Genomic DNA, 19973 nt, shown 5'->3' with positions numbered 1-19973 from the left:
GCCGGCCCCGTGGACACTCCATCACACACACACACACATACACACACACACACACACACACACACACACACACACACACACACACAAACACACACACACACACACACGGCCACTTCACACTCTCGTTTCCCCGTCGCTCAAGTCGTCATTTGAATTCCTCTATTTGATCACATACATGGTGTTTGAACCTCTTTGGTCCGTGTTTTAGGATTCATGGAGTTGATTTTACTTATGTCAGCATTGTGCCGTACAAGGAATTCTTTGTCCTTCAGTGAGGCTACAGTGAGGCTGCTCCTTTAAAATAGAATAGAAAAGAGCATCTTTTATTAATCCCACATTGGGGAAATTTATACAATTACAGTCACGGTACAGTGCAAAAAGATGAAAAATTATATAAAATACAAAGCAATAAGGAAATAAAACATTTGTAAGGTAAGAAAGGAAACATACAAGATATTTACATCTTGTGACCAGTTGGATTATTTACAGCTGTCTACATACTGACATAAATAAGTCTTATATTGCACCTTTGTGAAAAGCAGTTAAGAGGATGCATTTTATTGTGTGCAGCTGTACTGCTGTAACTTTTCAAATGAATTGTCCAAAAGCTTTGTAGGATGCAAAAACACACGTTTCTGTTGATGCTGTGTTGTACTTTAACAGGTTTGGAAGGAGACAGAAAGTTGACCCAAAAAATAGTTTCATTTGGTGGCCGGGACTTTTGTCATTATTGTGGGACTGCTATTATGGAGTCATTAGTGCCCTTCGTGACGCCACAGAGAGATTACGTCAAAACTGCTTTTCTCCTTCATTTTCTTGCAATCAACTAAAGGAACTGGGTGGTGGCTTCCTTTCTGAGAAGTTCATGGACAGTCCAAAAATACAGTATTGTTGGAGAACACTGGGAAAGAGGACATTTGCATAATATGGGACCTTTTAAAGGCATAAGATGCTTGACAATTCTGAAGGGTGACCTTTAAAAGCTTTGTCACGCCCTGCTGAGGAACAGTGTCTACTTCATCAGCCCTTCCCTTGTATATATGAAAGTTCCCATCGGATGCTAAGATGATCGGTTGACTGACTGATTGAGAGATAAACCCGCTCTCCCTTAAAAAAATAATCATGACTGCAACTCATCCACCGAAGTCAAACTTGTGTTCGACCCATGAATAAACTAAGACGCGAGCGAACGTCCTGATTCTGCAGACGGACTCATCTCATATTTTTGTGTCACCTCAGGCGCCGTCTGTCATGGCCTTTCCTGCTACGACACCGACGGGCATGATGGCATACACAGTGGTGAGTCGGCCTGGATAGTGATCACGCGTTCACACACAGAAAAACTCCATTGTCTTCCACATTCATTGGTTGCCAGGGCGCGGGAGCACTCTCCATTATGTGGAGGTATAGAAGAGAACGTGGTAATTCACCAAGGTCATCACAATTGGTGTAACCTTTATGTTGGAGGTGCAACACACACACACACACACACACACACACACACACACACACACACACACAGACAAACTTGAAGAGCTGAAACTTTTGTCTGCTGTCATAAATGTCAGCTTTTCATCACTGCATCTTAGATTGTTTTTTTCTCCTGAATGCACAACTGCAAATTATATGTGTTGTAATTGCATAGAAGTTGAAAATTATATAAATTGGAATTGCATATAACATGCAATTATACGAGACGGTGATTTATGGATTATCGTATCGACCGTGAAGAAGCAGTTAATTAACAGCCATCATTTTAAGTCCCCCCTGTGTATCCATCCATCTGTCCACCCACATCCTGCGTTAGCCTGTTGGTTGGCACGGATGAAGTTGAAGATCAACTCAGAGAAGAGCTCATCATTTTTCCCACTTTTTTTCCCGTCAGCCTCCTAACATGGGATCCATGATGATGGCTCAGCCGACTTTGATGTACAACCAGCCCATCGTGAGGCCAGCCAACCCCTTTGGCAACAATCCAGGTGCCCAGGTAAGAAATGTTGACACTCTCTCCCACTCTGCCTCACTGCGGCAGTGACTTGTTGCGAGCCAATTATAATTGCACTGCGGGCCAAAGTTTGACACCTATGGTCTAGTGATATTAAAACTTCTAAAAAATAAATAAAAGTAAAAGGGTTCCCACAAGGACTTTGTCCGTGACCTGTTGCATTTTCTTTGTCAGTGGCTTTGACTGAAATGGGAAGTAAATGCAGTCTTTGCTTTTAGCCTGACAGACTAGACATTATCACTGTAGCTCATGAATGAAGACATGGAAAGACGATCGATTAAATTCAGCATTTGCTTTCTCCTTAGCCTGCATGAATTTGCACAAATTTGTACTAATTTGCTTGTATCGTTTTCAAAATCAGATGCAGTTCATGTAACCTGAGCGAGGGGGCGTTTCCCAACCCCGAAAACTTTCACGACAAAGTCAACTCTCCAAGCAAACCGGCAGTTTGCTACCAATGAAGTCACCTCTCTCTGAGAACGAAAAAGGCCCAAACGAGACTCGACGCATCCAATCCCCGGCGGGAGCCCCGGCAGGGCTGCTGCAACTCGTCTCAGAGAGGCATCACAGTGGACATTGTGCCTGTCTAGTCATGTCTAAGTCATAGAGGGTGAAGAAGAGTGTGTGCTTGCTGCCATTCAGAAACAACAACAACAACAACACCATGTGGACGGATTAACAGCCCCCCTCACTGCATCCGGAGCAGGAGAGAAACGACACTTGAAAGGGAGTGTGAGCACGTGGCCTGGGGAGGACAAAAAGATTTGGGTGGTTGTCACGCCGATCGAGTCATTTTCCTCCCCTTTTTTCTGTTGAGGTGAGGCTCACGGATTATTAATCACGGTTACCTGGTTAAATCACCCCCTGATTACTATTTGGAATTTCACACCACACCTTTTTCTTTATTTTCTTTCTTTTTTTTTTTATTGTTTGCAGTAGACATTCCTTGTGTATTATTTGTATTTATTTATGATTACTTGCAAAAGAAAAGGATGGCATAAAATAATGTAAATGTTACTAGTCACTGACTCCTCCTTGTGGAAGGTCTTGGGGTTCATGCGTAGTGTATGATTGACTGTAGAATTGGATTTTGAGTGATTGAGATATAATTATGTTTTCTGTTTTGTTTTTTTAAGTTAATATAAAGTGTAAAGAGTTGCTGCCGGGCACAAAATCGTCCTCGCTCGGACGATGCCTCGCGCAGTTTAGATGCGTGACTGGATGAGATCACATGGAGGGTTGCGCATTGGAAAATGAATAATCCATCACACCAACAAATTGTTGGGGGGGGGCGTGCTTTCTATGAATTGGCGCGGGGAGGGGGAGCATTCTTCTTCCATTCCCGCACGTCATGAAAAACGTGCGATAGGAAATCCGCATTTATGCTTCTGACGCTTCTTTTGGCCTCCATTTATCCTTTTCCATTTTAACAAAGCTGCCGGCTGCCCTTCTTCCAACTTGAATGTGTGCGGGGGGGTTGTGGACGGAGGGGCGGGGGGGTCACTTTCAAGCTCAGATCACGTTTCCAGCAGGTGAGCACCGGGCCAGTCGGGACAGTGTGTTGGCATGCTGGGATGCACCTGGATGGATGGATGGATGGACAGGTGGGCGGGCGGGTGGGTGGGTGGATGAGGCCGGGCGTCCCGGTGGGTGAGGCCGGCCGAGCGGCCCAGTCCAGCAGGAGAACAGAGCGCTGTTGATCGGCGGCTCCTTGTATATAAAAATCATAATCCTGCCAGTCGCGGGTGGGCGGGTGCGCGTAACACGGAAGGTGGTCTGGACATAAAAGTGGCCCTTTAATTCATTAACTGAGCATATTTTCTGCATCGTCCCTTGCAGATTATATTTTGTTTGTTTTGATTTTTTTTTTTTTTTTTTTCAATAAAGTGCAAGCTTCAACACCCCGGTGTCCTATATCATTTTCCAACACTCTGTTGTATATTTCACATTGACATGGGTGGGGGGGGGTGCGGCCGCTGACTTGATCTGCGGCACACCAGTGTATCGTCAGATCAAGTCAGTTGTGCCGTGAAAGATTATCCAGTTTTACTGAATCGCTCAAAAGAAAAAATTCCATTATCGAGTGACTGCTTTAAAAGGATTGTAAACCTATTTTGCCTCAGTTCCTCCCACAATATCAGCTTTGCGTGCATCTAAACAGGCCCAGAGTATTAAATAAATGAATATGCTATGTTGTCATTATTAGGCTAAAAAAAAAAAAAAAAAGTCATTGTATAATTTTTTGGTTGGGTGAAGTGCCATTGGAATTTATTTTTTAAACGGCTCGAAGGCTGGGAAAAACCCTGGTCGCAGGTGAAACAAATAATCCCAGCGACAGAGGGGGGTCACCAGCCAGTTGGCTGCTTCATTATGGAATCCACAGGTGCACCAGCAGCGGCTCGTCGATGTGCATCATCATCATCAACTACAACAACACCGCGCTCACAGAAGGAGCCGTTGTAAGAGCCACATCCTGCTTGGCAAAGGCCTCTCCTGCGGCAGCGATGAGAAGACACTTTGTTGCGAGGCCACTTCCCCTTATTTGAAATGCATGAAGACGCGAGTGCGCGGCTGTGGGAAGCCTACTTTCATGTCGGAATTAATGGCCTCCCCAACCTCATCATTAAAGAGCCTCAGTGTTGGTGCGCCCCTTTCGAATCTTATCGACCCACTCAATGGGACATTTTCGTGTGTAACCAAGCGCAGTGGATGGCTTTGGTAGAAACCTGCTGTATTAACGTCTTCCTTTTCTGGACAGTACATACACACACTGATTAACAAGTCGCATGTCACCAGTTTTGGTAGCAAAAACAAGATGGGTAACTTCTATTAATGCTGAAATACACGAAATAATGTATCATTTTCATCATTTATTATTCCAGTTCGAGCAAGAATGGAATTTATTTCTACAGTATTTCCCTAAAAAAAATTATGTTGGTCGTTTAGCTATTCCGACACAAATTAGCACAGTGCAACGTGTAGCCAATCCATCCCACGAACACACAGTTGTATTTTCAAAGACACGCGGCGTTTTAGCTCCATAGCGACGAGCTTGACCGTCATCGGGCCTGGTTCGACGAGCCGAGTGACGTCGTCTCACTTTTTTTTTTTTCGACTTGTACGTTCAGAAATATTTGATGTCACGAGCTTTAATTACCTATTCATAAAACAACAACAACAAAAAAAAAAAAAACATAGGCACTTTCACAGACTCACGTCTATGAAAGAATGGTTTTGTGTATGATATGTCAGTGTACACACGCATATTGAATGGTTACACGTATGGATACGTTTTTTTTGACAGCACCTTAGTCCGTACAATGCCTGATTTCCATCACTGCCAGGTTTGCAATAACGAGTGGAGTCACTTCACCTGGGTTCAGACCACAGTAAACAATACTAACCGATTGTAATTATAAGGGTGCCTGGTGGTTGCATTAATGAGTGACATCAGTGTGGAAATCGGTGTTGAAGACTTTGTTTGGTGTTCGGGTTGATATAGTTCTTGACACAAACGGACGTTGCTTTAACTGCTTCATGTCTTAATAAGTACACATCTATTCAGACCTTTTGATTCCGTGCAGGTAAAACTGTCAGTGCATGACTGATTGGACAGCGCTCTTGGACAGAGTTCTGCTGCCACCTTGTGGCCTACAGCAGCTGGATTTGTTAAGAAATACTTTTGAATTTGTGGTACGTGTGTGTTGACGTTCATGACCTTATGCTTTCTCTTGTCGGTCACAGCATTTAGCCAGTACTTATTATAGGTACATTCATTATTAAATGTAAAAAAAACAACAACAACATGTTTGTTGTCAGTAGAATAGAAGGTCAATAGAAGGTCAGTATGTATCTACTGACCTTCTGTTTGTTTGTTGTTTGAAGATCACAGTTATACAGAATATTATAACCCTATAACCAACAATAGATTATATAATTAGTTCACGTGCAATATATAATCAGTTCAGACGTATTCTAACAATACATAATGACTTTTTGTGGTTTATGAGAAAAGGCAAGCATTTTTTTTTATTTATTTTTTTTTACAATAAAACTTACAACAAACACAATAAAGTTTCTCTAGGTCTAGACTCGTGGCAGACTGCTGTCTGATCTTCAATAGAGCATAAAATCCTTCTCTGGCTGCAAACTCTAAGCTACTTTCTACTGCCCCCTACTGTTGTATGTATGCTGATAGCCCCTCCCACCCTCACCAGCCCAGCCAGCCAGGATTCAGTTGAAGTTTGGCTTTCACTCAGCAGGGTACAGCAGCCAGAGGTGAGCAAACATGCTTCAAATCTTATGTGTTTATTTATTTTGCTTTGTGTGTGTGTGTGTGTGTGTGTGTGTGTGTGTGTGTGTGTGTGTGTGTGTGTGTTTTGAGTGCAAATTTAAAGACAGGGCATCAGAAGAAACGGCTACTTTCTGATCCTGATGTGAATGTGATTTTTGTCATTCCACCCAATAATTTTTGCTAACTGCAACTACTGGCATATAGACCATAATATTGCAGCAACAACTCATACACGTATAGGTAAAATAAAATGAGCGTTACTTGTTTAATAATAAATGTTCTGAATAAATGTTGAGTTTGACTCAAGGGAGTCAGAGAGTGACAAGGAAATAAGTCAAGTCACAGCAAGAGAAAACAAGGAAATAAGTCTCCTTGGCTAAACTTTCCCCTGTGGAGTGGGAGGACATGCAACATTCTTTGTGCAGGCAAAGGTTTCTCACACGTCACAACGCTCTGTAGTAATTACAAGATACACAAACTCAACTTATTGATGGTTGGCAAAGTACAAATCACCAACGTAACAAATACATTTCCTACAATTCCTGGTGTGTTTTGTAAATGGAAACCTCTGGAGTTAAGCGGCAGTACGCCGCTGTACAAATAAAGCACCTGAAAATGTAATTTTTTTCTTTAATATCTCATCTGATATCTAGCAATATCTTGCTTTATCCGTGCCAAGTCTGATTGAGACTGTGAGATTAGGTTCCATTCGTCGTGTGAGAGAAAACTGCTTTTAGAGAAAAAGCATCAGACCGTCGGCTGAGTAACATGTCAAGTCACGACAAAGGAACTCTTTTTCATCAAGCTGTTGTCGTGACCTGTGTATGAAATCAGGCTCCTGCTCTGCCCGTGCCCATGTCGTGCTTGTACACGTTTTATTTTTGACTTGTTGCTCACACTGAGTGATTGTGTTGTGCTCTCTGCTCTTCCAGATTGTGGCTGATCTCCAGTGTCGAACAAGGCACGCCCACTGTTTTCCCAGCTGACACCAAACATGTTTGAAACTAGTGAAAATCCATCAGAAACAATAATAATCTCCTAATCTCTAATTTCCTTTCTTGATCATTTTTCATCGGTTTAAAAAAGCTTAGACAACTCTGGGTTTGTAAGTTCTGGATTCCTTGACAGAGACAGGGCTCACTCTTTGGCAGCGTTGAAGAACAAGACAAGTCTGAAGGACACTCATGATGTGCAGAGATTAGGCACCCAGGTGCAGCAGCGCGCAGCTACAGGACAGCCAGACAACCATGATCGACCTGAGCTTCCTCACGGAGGAGGAGCAGGAGACCATCCGGGCAGTGCTGAAGAGGGATGCCAGCCTGAAGGAAGCCGAGGAGCAGAGAGTGCAGTGAGTTGTCACAGTAGCAACTTGTTTTGTAGCTTCAGGTCTGAGCTGTATGCGTACCCGTCATGGTTTCAGCTGAACTGAAGCCATACTTTATCTTTTCTGTCTGTTTTCTTGATAGACAAATGTTGACAGTATTTGCACAATCTAGTATCAAGCAAAGTCAGTTCACTAAATGATTGACTATTAGAAATTAAAACATAACCCATTTATACTTCTGAGATTTCTTTTGGTTTTGTTCGATACTATGACTGAACCGACTTGTTTTGGTATTTGCTCCTTTAAATAAGTTTGACGAATTTTCAAATTTGTAAATGAAATCTTAACATTATATCCGTAATTTCTGTGGTATTGACGTGACATTCCAATGCACTTGTCTTTCCTCAGGAGGCTCCAGAAGAACACAATTAACAGAGACCAGCTGAGGTACCTGAGTGGAGAATGGTTCTACGAGACCAAGCAGCTTCGCCATCAGGATCGCATCCATGGCTCGGACCTCATCAGAGCCTCTATGAGACAGACTTACAAACCATTGACCATATGTGAGTTTCTCTTAACTGGCATATATGCAACAAACCGAAGGCAGTGTGAAGCAATTAGAATCGTTTCTGCCTGGTAGCAAAACTGAATTAAGAAAGCCACACCAAACTATGTGTCGACCAATGGTTAAAAAGTCTTCCAAACATTGGCCCTTTACTCAGACAGTTAACTACAACTTACCAAATAATGATAATCAACCCCTTGATTATAATCTGGTTCATTATGTGCTATTGCACATATCCATGACTATATATTGGCCATAAAATGAATAATAAAATGTACAAGGTATTCCTTCCATGACAACTCTGCCCTCAGGGAAATAGTTTCAATTATTTTTTCTAATATCTGAATTTCTTGAGACCATCAAAAATTGTTTTGACCAATCTGAATTTTTTTAAAATCTTCCTGCATTCTGTTTCCTAATGCTGTGATAATCCACATGACCAACACAGGGAATTCTAGACCGAAAGGTCAGCACACGCTTAGGAACTCTCAAATCATCGCACATGAATGAACAACAACTCTGAGCAGGTTCAGTGTTTGACCCCAGTGTAATCCAGTTATTGAAAAGAAAAATCTGCTTTCATTCATATTTGATGCATTGACGATAATGATATATTATGCAAACATGCATTATGCTATGTGTTATTTTACGTTGTGTGCTACAGTGGAACTCTCTCAGATTTTGCCGGAGAGGCCCAGTTTTATGGGGAGTGAAAACAAAGAGGTCTTCGTTCCACCGGTGCTCAGCGGACTGTTGCTGCAACCCGGCAATGAGAGGTGAGTATGAAGTGCAAGTGTTTTGAAGTAGAGTGAGTATGGGAGAGAGAGAGAGGGGGAGGCAGAGAGAGAGAGACAGAGAGCGAGAGAGAGAGAGAGAGAGAGAGAGAGAGAGAGAGAGAGAGAGAGAGAAAGGTTCACTGTCAAACGTTGCTCTCAGAAGCCACTTTATTAGGTCCATCTCGCTTGTGCTCTAAAGGGACCAGTAACGGTGCCATGTTCTGAGTCACTCAAACTCTCTTTCTCCCATTATGATGCTGGCTGTGAGCGAGTCGGGGTGTCTTCTTGTTTGTTGATTTTATGATATTATATTTTATGATATTTTGACATTAAATGAAACAGATAGATAGATAGATAGATAGATAGATAGATACTTAATTTAGTTAATTAAGAGAGGCAAATTTAGCCAAAATCTCACTTATTTCACATTGAATTTTAACTTGCATTTGTATATTCTTTTTAATTTCACAGTACAAACCCTGAGCCCATTTCAGAGTCAGCAACTAATTCTTCCGTGTTGAGCACCGTCACATGCTCAGTTCGTTGAGTAGATTATTTGGCTGCAGCAGTGAGTGCAGGCGAAGAGTGGAATTGTACATTGAGAGAAATGATAGGCATACCTGGCCCCTGTAGGTCCCAGTAATCGTCTTACACTGTCTCACGAGTTCATGTTTTCCATAGCCTCCCTAGGTGATCCCATAACAGGATACCAACATATTTTTCACTTCATCACACAACTACAGTTAATAATAATAATAATAATAATAATAATAATAATAATAATAATAATAATAATAATAATAATAATAATAATATTTTTTGGGGGGGTTGTTTCTTTTTGTTCTTTTTTGTCAAGTGAATAGCAGGTTATGTACCCAGGACAGTTTATTTTACCCAGTGATTTTTATTTTAATCTTCTAAACTGATATTTTCAGGAATCAAAACCAGGACAGACATGAAATTCAACACGATGTGCCCAAACCAGCTCTGCAGTCGCCTACAAGGGTAGGTACCCGTCCTGTCTTGTCCAAAAAACACAAGTTAAAAAGTGTATCAGTTTGTGTTTTAGTGAAGCAGGTTTTACTTGTCACACAATCTATGTGCTTTATAGCAAAGGCAAAATCCCTTCGACGTCGCGGTGACGAGTATCCACACCTATGAAGAAAAGGATGGTCAGTCATCGACCAGGGCAGTGGAGGAAACCCAGACACTGACTGAGGGTATGTGTTTATTTGGGACATCTGATATGAAACAGGCAATGTTTAATTCTCTGCAAACTCATGATCGTCATGTATTGTGTTGTGTTAATGAGCGGACCAATTGATGGATGAGAGATCTTAGGTTCAAAACCAACGTAAGTCTTTTTCTTCAAGTGTTGCGGACTCATGGGTGTGTGGGATCTCAGCGCAGCATGTTGGCATCGACAGTGGTTTTGCATGGCAATGGGAAGCATGCACCTGCTTGTCATTACTAACTGTCTTATTTGTATGGTTGCAGCTTGACAATTTTAATGCGGTCGCAGGGGAAAAAAAAAAAAGCAAAATATTGTTGCATGTAGCGCTCAGTGGTGAAGCTTTTGATCGGATAAAAGTTGTTTTGTAGTGACTGCAAAATGCACCAGTGAGCTGGGAGCAGGCATTTTCCCATGAGCTGTCAGAGTAAAGGGAAGTTAAATCACACAAGGCTGCCAGACCAGTCAGGGGATTATGCAGAAATACATTCCAAAGCCCTAATCTCTACTGCATGACTTGCGGCTGCTGAAAGCGTTCAACAAGAACTATGGAAACAATGTTTTTGTGGGAGGGTCTTGAGGATGAGAAGAAAACAAGTGACACCAATTAGCCTCAGACTGTTTAGTGAAGTAAATGTAACCATGGTAAACCTTAGGAATCTTGTTTTAATTGATTGTTTGAATTATTAAACTTATGGTGTTTTTTTTGGTATTTTACCAAAGGTTAACAAAATAATAATATTAAACCATTGCAGGGGTGAAGTATTAAAATGTTTTCTTGTGCAATAAAAAAAATCTCTTACTGATATGTCTTTTATGATCAACACTGATGTACCAGTGTTTCTAAAATGCAAGTTAAGGGTTTATCTGAAAATGTTTTGTTTTGTAAAAAAAAATGTTCTGTGTTATCTCTTATAGGAATATTGCCTATATGGACTTTTTTACTATGAAAAAGAAAAAAATCTAATCTGATACACATGTGTTAAAAATATTTTCATCATGTTTCCTTTTTCAGGGCCTTTAGCATCATCTTCTGGCAGCACTTTATTTGCCCAGGAATTCAAACAAATCCTTGGTGATAGCTCAGTCCCTCAGAATGCACCTGCTCTGCCACCAACACCAACACCAACACCAGCACCAACAAATGAAGTGCTCACTTTTAGCGCTCGGGATTGGACTGCGGAGGTAGAAGGATCAGGGGAGAAACAAACTGACCCCGTTGCGCCGTGTGGAATTCTCAAGCGCTCTTCCTCGACGGGTTCCACGGACCATGACTGGACAAGTCCAGTCACTCCCACTTCTTCCTCTGAGATGTGGACGGACAGGAAGCAGGTGTGGTTCAGTCCTGAGGTTACTCGCAGAAGAGCAAAGTTGCAGAGTGGCAAAGAGCTGGGAGAGCACAGTGTGCTGGACGTTGACTCCATCCCTCCACCACTGGTGGACAAAAACAGTGACCAGGAGAATAGCACCGTTACTACACACAATCTCTTTCTTAGTGAGAGGCCCTTGGATGCTCAGGTTGTTGACGCCATTACTCCACCACTGGTGGACAAAAACAGTGACCAGGAGAATAGCACCGTTACTACACACAATCTCTTTCTCAGTGAGAGGCCCTTGGATGCTCAGGTTGTTGACGCCATCACTCCATCACTGGTGGACTTGAGCAGTGGCCTGGAGAATTGCAATGTTAGCGCCAATCCTTTTCTTAGCCTGGGCCCTTTGGATGCTCATGAAGTTGACCTCGCCTGTGAAAACAAGGCAAAGCTTCAAGAGCAGGAAACTACACCGTCCCAGGTCATTGACGGTAAGACTTGTGAAAAGCTCATCTTCAATATCAATGTGTCAAACTCAGTGGAACAATTAAATGAACAATTGACAACACTTCTAACACATTTATCTAGAAAATATTGTAAGTTTATGCTGCTTCAACTCACATAGGTTGCAATTTTATGAGGTTTAACATTGCAGTATATCCTATGTGAATCATTCCTTAGCAGTATCCTAAAAATTAAATAATTAATTCTGTCTGTTAGACCGTCAAGTATTGTTTGTACCAAAACAAGTAGAGCTGAAATTTGCATTTATCAATGTACCAGTTTTTAGTCTTCAACAATTAAAGCTCACATTTTATTACTTTAATTAACTTAATTAAGTTACTAATTTATTTTTTTTTATACGTAAACAATGATGTATTGGGAAGACTGCAGAATGAATGACCAGGATTTCAGAGTTTAAATTTTCTGCCATACTCCATTTAACATGGATACCTCAATGGGAAAACTACACTAAGAATCACAATCATCTGTCTGTCTGTCTTTTCAGATGTCTCTGGACATTGTCAATCTCAGTTCCAAGGCGACACAATGTCTGGGCTTGAATCCACTGAGAAGGATTCACTTAATGCTTTTCACCTGGAGTTGGAACCTGGAGAAGATCATCATTCTCAAGCTCAGGCCGCAGACTGTCCAACTACTCAAAACATTCATGCCCCCAAACAAAGAGCCCCTAGTCCCGCTGTGACCAACTTGGATAACAAGCTGCCAACAAATTGCAGCTCAAAGACTCTATCTCATGGCATTTCCCCAAAGCTGAAACAAAAGCTGCTTGGTCTTTTCAAAAAGGATGTGGATAAAAGTGATGAAGTTCAACGCCCACAGAGAGAGCAGGTAGCAACACCCAAGCAGGAAGAAAAAGGCTACATACTATGCCAGAGTGATGCAGAAAAAAGCTTGGACAAAGCTGCGAGTGCCAAAAAAGAAGATAAAATCTCATCAACGCCAGAGGTCAGAACACTGCAACTTGTTGCTCTACAGAAGACTCCATTTAAGGAAACAATGATCTCTGAAGATGTTGGAATGGATGTTCATGTTCCAGAGAGAGCGTCCGATTTGAGAGCTTTCTGGGAGAAAGAGAGCACTGCTTCCCAAACGAATGACAATACAAATCAAAGCAATTTTGCCAGTGTGGGAACGGTAGCTTCCATAGATCCCACGACTGTCTGTAATGTTGAGATCATGACCAAGAATGGTTCCGATCTTCTAGAAATCACTGCTGAAGGCCCAGCTGTCACTTCTCATGGTGACTATAGCCTCTCAATACCTTTATCTAAGGAGGATGGAACATATAGAGCGAATCCAGTCATTATTTATGAAGAAACAGATGAATCTCTAACAGGTTCATTAACAGAAACACAGATTTGTGAACCTCAAGAAAACCTCATCTGTTCTGGTCCTTCCCTGGTAACACTCCAAACTACAGCACAAGAGGAAATTGCTGTTTCAAATCCTTTCAGCTCTGGGGAAGATAGTCCAGTTAAAATTAGTCAGTGTGATGAAAAAAACATGCGCAAGACAACCGTACCTTTGAGAGTAAAGGAAGACAATCCAATTTGTGAAGTGATTTCTGCCGAGACGGATCGGCGAGCCTCCTCAGATAGCACAGATAATTCTGAGGTAGAGGGACAAATGTCCCCAAGCAAAACCAAATCGTACGTTTTCTTGAAGACATCAAGAATGTCATCGAAGGGTTTTGTTAGTCCAGACAGGTCACCACTGAGGAGCTCCAGTGGTGCTGGGGACATGCAGCCAACACACTCCCAAAGTAGCACCTACACAGAATTGCAAGAAAGGCCTGTCAGTCCTCGTAAATCTGCCACTCTGAGACCCAGAGAGCAGGGTGATGAAGTCAGAAGGAGTCCGTCAAAGACCTGCCACCCAAAGGCCTTACCAAGAGAAACCGCCGGTCCAACTACATCCAGTCTAGAAGGCTCCCCTCTGAAAACATTTCCAATTAACATTGAGCCCCAAATTAAGACAGCCAGTGAGGACCACGTGAAACCCACACCCATGCCAAGACATATGAAGAGTCCCTCACATGAAGTCAAGGAGAAAAATCATGCCGACAACCAACGGAGCACAGATTTCTCCTCAAGTGATCCACCCTCCAACCCAGAGGATAGAGGCGCTTGTTTTGGTCCAAACAGTTTAAGTTCATCCACATCACCCCAATCCAAAAGAGACCTACCAATAAGCCCAACACGTCTTGCCAGATCCTATGTCCCTCAGGATTATGAACACTACCTGGGGCCTCAGGAGAAGGCCTACATTCCTCATTTTTATGCAGAGAAGAGGAACACTGCAGAGAGTGACGTGGGACACAGGAATCAGGCGGACAGTTCGACCATTTCTTGGGTTGGACAAAACAAAGACAGAACAACTAGGGCCTGCTCTCTGTCTCGGGCAAGTTTAAGCAGTGAGCTTATGATTTTTTTTTTTTCCAGCATTAACACTCATTCAGGATCATTAGTGTTATGTAAACCAAACTTAAGCTTAACGGTATGGTCAATCTGATTGCTCACCCTGAAAATCACTTGTACTGTAACATTTTTGCACTATAATTCTTTGTAATCTCAAGTGATTTAGTTTTTTTTCTCTCCTCCTGAATTTCCTGCACTAAGGAAGTTAATTATTTACGCAAACTGGTCGGACAGATTTTCAAGAAACCTCTGTAAGGGGTTGGGACGGTGACACAGATCCCTTTCTTCATACTGTACGGGAGGGTTACATTAGCATATTCCAAAAAGCATCTTTGAGGTTTAACTAAGAAGTATTCTTGGCCTTGGTGGATGTATATGCTTCTTCCAATGAGCTTTAGATGTCATCTTCAAATCTACTCAACTACAGGTATAGTTATTCAGACAGCTATTGGGCAAAAATTACAATGGTCATTTTTTTATCGTTTATTTGTGTTGTGTTTCATCAACAACATATTATGAATGAAGGAGCCGAAGCTCCGATGTCATTGATGAAGGACAACAAAAACTGATCACTGTTTTAAAGGTTCAAAATGTTGATACATGCGATTAATAATGTCATAGGTAGGTAATGAATAGGTAATTAACACAAAGGTTACATGCCACACTTCATTAAAATTGTAATATCTGAAACATTTAACCATTTCCTCAATTTAGGTGCATTGTATTTCAAATAGTCTGAGGAACTTCCTCTGCCCTCTGTACTGACTTTATTTTCCAGAACTGATTGTTTTGTTTGTGGCAGATCATGAGGACAATTCTAGTCCCACAACTCTGAAAGAGCGACCTTCAACAGAATTGGCCTCATCCAAAAGTTTGGACAACCTTCTCTCAGACACAAGTAACTTTTTTTTTTTTTGGTACAATCTACAAAATAATTTTTTGTTCTTTTAGTATTAATTAAAGTGGGTTTAGAGACAATGATAATTGCCAAAACACAAAGAGGTATTAGTGTGGCTGCTTACAGTCACAGCTATAGAGTAAGCAGTTATTAAAGGCAAGTGTCTCTTACAATACAGAGCACATCATAAAGCTTTAAAGTAATCTTGTCAATGTTACGTGACAAAAGAAGTAATACGACTGATAAATAATGCTGTTCACTTTGTCTTAGGGGAGGAGAGAGGTGAACATAAAGCGAGAGAGAGGATGAATCAAAGTGTGGACAATGGTAGCTGCAGAGTTAAAAAACAACAACAACAACAAAAGAAACCCTGACATTTATAAATACTAGTTGAATGTTGTCATGACCAATTCAAAGTTTTACTTGTTTTTTCCCCTTCCAGCATCCTTTCAATCACCAGCCGTTACATCATCTACTTCCAAGCAGATGAAAACCAGTGTGTCAGTGCCACTTCTTCATCTGGATGAGGTAATTCCCTATAACTGGATCAGCATATGTGGTGTATTTAGTAGATAATACATCTCATCTGCCACTTCCCTTTCCCCATAATTAGCTCTAATAAATACTTTTTGAAAACCAAAATGCCTGTATTGTCATCAGACAGACAGTGACAGCACCTTTGAAGCCAACCAGAACTGGAGAAGAAACACAGGCAGCTCAATGTCCAACATAAGCCTCTCTTCCGGAATGGCCTCGATGTCTTCTGTATGTCCCTGTGCCGCTCAGTCAACAATATTTGTCTTTGAATGCAGTACTCATTTCATCCCAGACATGTTTGCTACACATGGCAGTTTAATTGGTCCAAAAATATAATTCCTGAGAAAATGTGCATGTGACAGTAGAGCTGTAGTAGTAGTCTTTCCTCCTCAAACAAAAAGTTGATAATGGGTTTGTATACAGTAGTCTTACTATTGGACCGATACGTCAAGATTAGAAGATTATGTTACTTCTTTGTTCTTGTACAATCAAGGAGGTCAGTGGCAGCATCAGCAGCATTTACCATGCAGACCTCAATGACGTTGAAGTCGAGGGAAGCATCCAGTTTGCAGTGAACTACATCCAGAAGTTGGAAGAGTTCCACATCTTTGTGGTGCAGTGCAACAATCTGGCTGTGGCCGACAACAAGAAGAACCGCTCTGACCCGTGAGTGCCTGTTGTTGTTGTTGTTGTTGTTGTTGTTGTTGTTGTTGTTGTTGTTGTTGTTGTTGTTGTTGTTGTTGATGATGATGATGATGATGATGATGATGGTGATGATAATAAGGATGATGGGGCAATTCTGATCATCCTTGGTACACTGATATAAATCAGATACAAATCAGCCATTTACAGGCATTGAAAATCATTTTGATTTTAATTGACCATGAAACGATAACAAGGTATTTTCAATGATTGAGCGTGCTACTCAGAAAAATGCTTTCATACATCACTTAAGATAATCCTGTTAGAAGTCAGAGGCAAGTAAATTTTCTATTTTTCACTCTATGCTTCTGTTTGTTGTCATAATTTGACAGGTATGTAAAATGCTACCTCCTCCCTGACCAAACAAAGCTGGGGAAGAGGAAAACCACGGTGAAAAAGAAGACTTTGAACCCCACCTACAACGAAATTCTCAGGGTAAAAAAATACATCTTGATTTAAAAAAAACAAACGTTTTTTCTATTTTCGTGTTGTTTTTTTTTTTTTTTTTTACATTGCCTGTTTATCCTCCACAGTTTAAGGTTGGGATGGAAGTGTTGAAAACTCAGACTCTGAATGTCTCGGTGTGGCACAATGACACTTTTGGGCGAAACGCTTTCCTGGGCAAGGTGGACCTGGATTTGTCAGAGTGGGACTTCAGCAACACACAGATAAATGAATATGCATTGAAGGCCAGGGTAAAGGTGTCTAACTTGTTGTCACTGTAATTGGTAGTAGTGATTTAATTAGACTCTTTACTCACCCTTGCTTAATCCTTTAGTCCTCGACGCAATCCCCAGCATCGCCTGCCTCTCACATGATGGACAGCAGGGGGCAGATGAGAGTTGCACTCAGGTTCCTGCCACAGACATCTCAGAGTGAGTGAATCAAGTCTTCTATTTTGTCACATCTCTCCTTTCAGATCTGTCACTTTTGTGGTCTGACTACATTCACAGGCAAGAGAACATCCAGGATGGAGACAGGTGAGGTGCAAATTTGGGTGAAAGACTGCAAGAATCTCCCTCCAGTCAGAGGACTGATCATCGATCCCTTTGTGAAATGGTAACATTGTACACTGACACGTTTCTATTATTTTATTCAGTCATGTATGTGTAAATCAGCAGATTCATCCTTCCACATTCTGCTGCAGCACCGTGCTTCCGGATACAAGCCGGAAAAGCCGACAAAAGACGCGGGTGGTGAAGAGGACAGCAAACCCAATGTTCAACCACACAATGGTATATGACGGCTTTCGGCAGGAGGACCTGAAAGAGGCCTGTGTGGAAATTACAGTGTGGGATCACGACAGACTGAGCAACCATTACATTGGTGGTCTAAGGCTTGGGCTGGGCACAGGTGAGATTCCACTGTACTCATAATGTCTTCACATGGTTTCAATCTTGGTGCTGAAATTGTATTAACTCCCAATTCCAAGTATAATCTTAATGTGGATACAAATTCGAAAATTGCATCAGCTGCAGGGCCAATTCAAAGGTCACTTGGACAAAAGTTCTTTTTACCAAAATGGTCACCTTTACCCAGTAATAGGCTTGCCGTTTGCAGTAATACTTACTAAGGCCATGTTTCATCTTGTGCCCATTGGCTCCCTGGACTGGAAGAGACTCTTTGGAACCTTAATTAATTTAATTATTTGCATCTTTATCTACAAGTAAATTCTATAAATCAGTTTGGCAAATAAGGGAAATGATTTGGTGCTGTACAAACTGTACAGAACATCGGCAAAGCAGAAAATGTGGGAGCATTAAATAAAATTAAGCTTACATATGCAACTGCTCAAAAAATGTGTTATATATTGTAAAACTGCCTTTAAATATAAATATGCACTTAAAAAAAAAAAAGTACTAGAACTATATTATAAATGATTCAATCTTCAATTGCATTTAAAAAAAAATAAATATTGAATAAAAACAACAGACTAGGAAACATACTGGGGAACCGTCTATGTCATTACAACTATCCCCAATTCATATAAATGTGTGTCCTCAAAGCTTTCAGTGATTACTTCAATTTAAAACAAAGATCTTCAGTTTGTTAAAAAACGAAAAAGAAAACGTGTCATCTCTCTGCGCAGGGAAGAGTTACGGAGTGGAGGCTATCTGGATGGACTCGACGAGAGACGAAGCAAGTTTATGGCAGAGGATGTTACAGTCTGATGGAGAATGGGTGGAGGATGTCTTACCGCTGAGAATGTTTGTGATGTCAAAAGGCATGTCCAAGTGAGATTGTATAAAAGCTATCAATAATTGAGTGAGTTCTTGATGGAAGGAAACTGCATGTGCTTCAGGATGGGGCCGCATACTATACACATGAGTGGAAGCGGCACCCTAAATGTGCACGTGTGACTGTATAGTAAGTTGAGAGGCAATTGAGAAAGACTCTATAAAACTGCTTGTTTCAATTATTTATTAAAATTACACAAAATTTCCTAATTTCGTTGTAGGCAACGTCATATAATGACAATAAAGGCTTTTGATTTGATTTAATTTCAAAATAGGACAGAGTTATAGAGCACTGACATTGTTTTCAATCAAAAATAAATATACAGTGATTCTCAAGTTCAAACACAACGGCAGCCATTCACACATGTACTCGTACACCAGCAGCTATAACTTGTGGGGCAATTTTGGGTTACAAGATTACAGATATTTTCCCAAGACACACCTTAAAACTTTTTTTTTCTGAATATTTGGCATTTGCAGCATTTTATTACAAACCCATTAGCTATTGCTAAGGATAACTCTGTTGCTGATTGTTATTTGCTGTCATGTTTTGCATTTGACTTGAGCTATATTTTATGGCTACTGTGATCATTTGTAAATAGCCTTGTTGTGATTCCTGCCTCAAGCAAGTATGTCGTTAATAAAGGAACTATTAGTGCAGCTTAGAGCTGATGTCTGTATCATGTCTCTCTTGATGTTTCTCACTAGTAGACCCCCCAAAACATGGGAAGTCAAATACACAAATAAATACGCTGAACATTTACCTCATTGGAGAACATGGCGTTCGACTGAAAAAAGGGGCAGCAGTTGTAGTTTTGTTTTTCTTTCATCACCACAAGAGAGTGCTGCTGCACATCAAATGACAAACACTACAGCGAAAAAAACATTTCAAAGCCTTACGTCAACTAATGTCAAGATGCAATTTAATTTGTATAATATCTTTGAGAAGGTACTTAAGAAAAAATAAATTAGGATGACATTATTTTCATCACATTTAAACCTTTACATGTCTATTGACATTCAGTCACAACCACATTAGCTACAGACTTTTTAAAAAGTTCAATGGTTACTATTTCTAACATAAATGCAACTACAAACTCTTAAACTGATTTTTTTTTTCTTCTCCTTGTTGGTAGTAGGAATAGTCGC

At 41.0% G+C, this 19973-nt stretch overlaps 2 protein-coding genes across 19 annotated transcripts in view; both read left to right on the top strand.

Annotated features, from left to right (window-relative positions):
• The window catches only part of picalma (phosphatidylinositol binding clathrin assembly protein a), a 28693-nt gene extending 25819 nt beyond the window's left edge, over positions 1 to 2874 (top strand). For 14 of the 15 annotated variants that reach the window (XM_076020081.1, XM_076020079.1, XM_076020078.1 and 11 more), the window contains 3 exons: positions 1240 to 1299; positions 1886 to 1987; positions 2367 to 2874. In XM_076020081.1, coding sequence (XP_075876196.1) covers positions 1240 to 1299; positions 1886 to 1987; positions 2367 to 2381 — 177 coding nt within the window. In that variant the 3' untranslated portion in view covers positions 2382 to 2874. The remainder of the gene's footprint in view (positions 1 to 1239; positions 1300 to 1885; positions 1988 to 2366) is intronic. The other variant, XM_076020068.1, reaches the window with a different exon arrangement.
• A 3340-nt stretch (positions 2875 to 6214) lies between these two features.
• sytl2a (synaptotagmin-like 2a) lies at positions 6215 to 19489 on the top strand. 4 transcript variants are annotated; one of them, XM_076020063.1, is made up of 20 exons: positions 6223 to 6283; positions 7232 to 7647; positions 8032 to 8186; positions 8853 to 8964; positions 9900 to 9969; positions 10076 to 10184; positions 11211 to 11713; positions 11822 to 11999; positions 12518 to 14446; positions 15253 to 15348; positions 15619 to 15675; positions 15791 to 15876; positions 16009 to 16113; positions 16379 to 16551; positions 16920 to 17022; positions 17121 to 17288; positions 17366 to 17462; positions 17541 to 17646; positions 17735 to 17940; positions 18677 to 19489. In XM_076020063.1, exons 2-20 carry the CDS (start codon positions 7547 to 7549, stop codon positions 18823 to 18825), a joined length of 4503 nt encoding a protein of 1500 aa, XP_075876178.1. In that variant the 5' UTR covers positions 6223 to 6283; positions 7232 to 7546; the 3' UTR covers positions 18826 to 19489. The 4 variants fall into 4 exon arrangements, with proteins under 4 accessions (XP_075876176.1, XP_075876178.1, XP_075876177.1 ...); XM_076020061.1 differs by having other exon boundaries at positions 6215 to 6283; positions 11211 to 11999; XM_076020062.1 differs by having other exon boundaries at positions 11211 to 11999; positions 17121 to 17282.
• Positions 19490 to 19973: the final 484 nt, after the last annotated feature.

The sequence above is a fragment of the Nelusetta ayraudi genome, unplaced genomic scaffold (genome assembly GCF_046127955.1).
Source record: "Nelusetta ayraudi isolate G7.1 ecotype Tasmania unplaced genomic scaffold, CSIRO-AGI_Nayr_v1 ptg000011l, whole genome shotgun sequence".
NCBI lineage: Eukaryota > Metazoa > Chordata > Actinopteri > Tetraodontiformes > Monacanthidae > Nelusetta > Nelusetta ayraudi.
The sequence above is the reverse complement of the archived record's forward strand: the minus strand, read 5'-3'. Positions and strand labels throughout refer to the sequence as shown.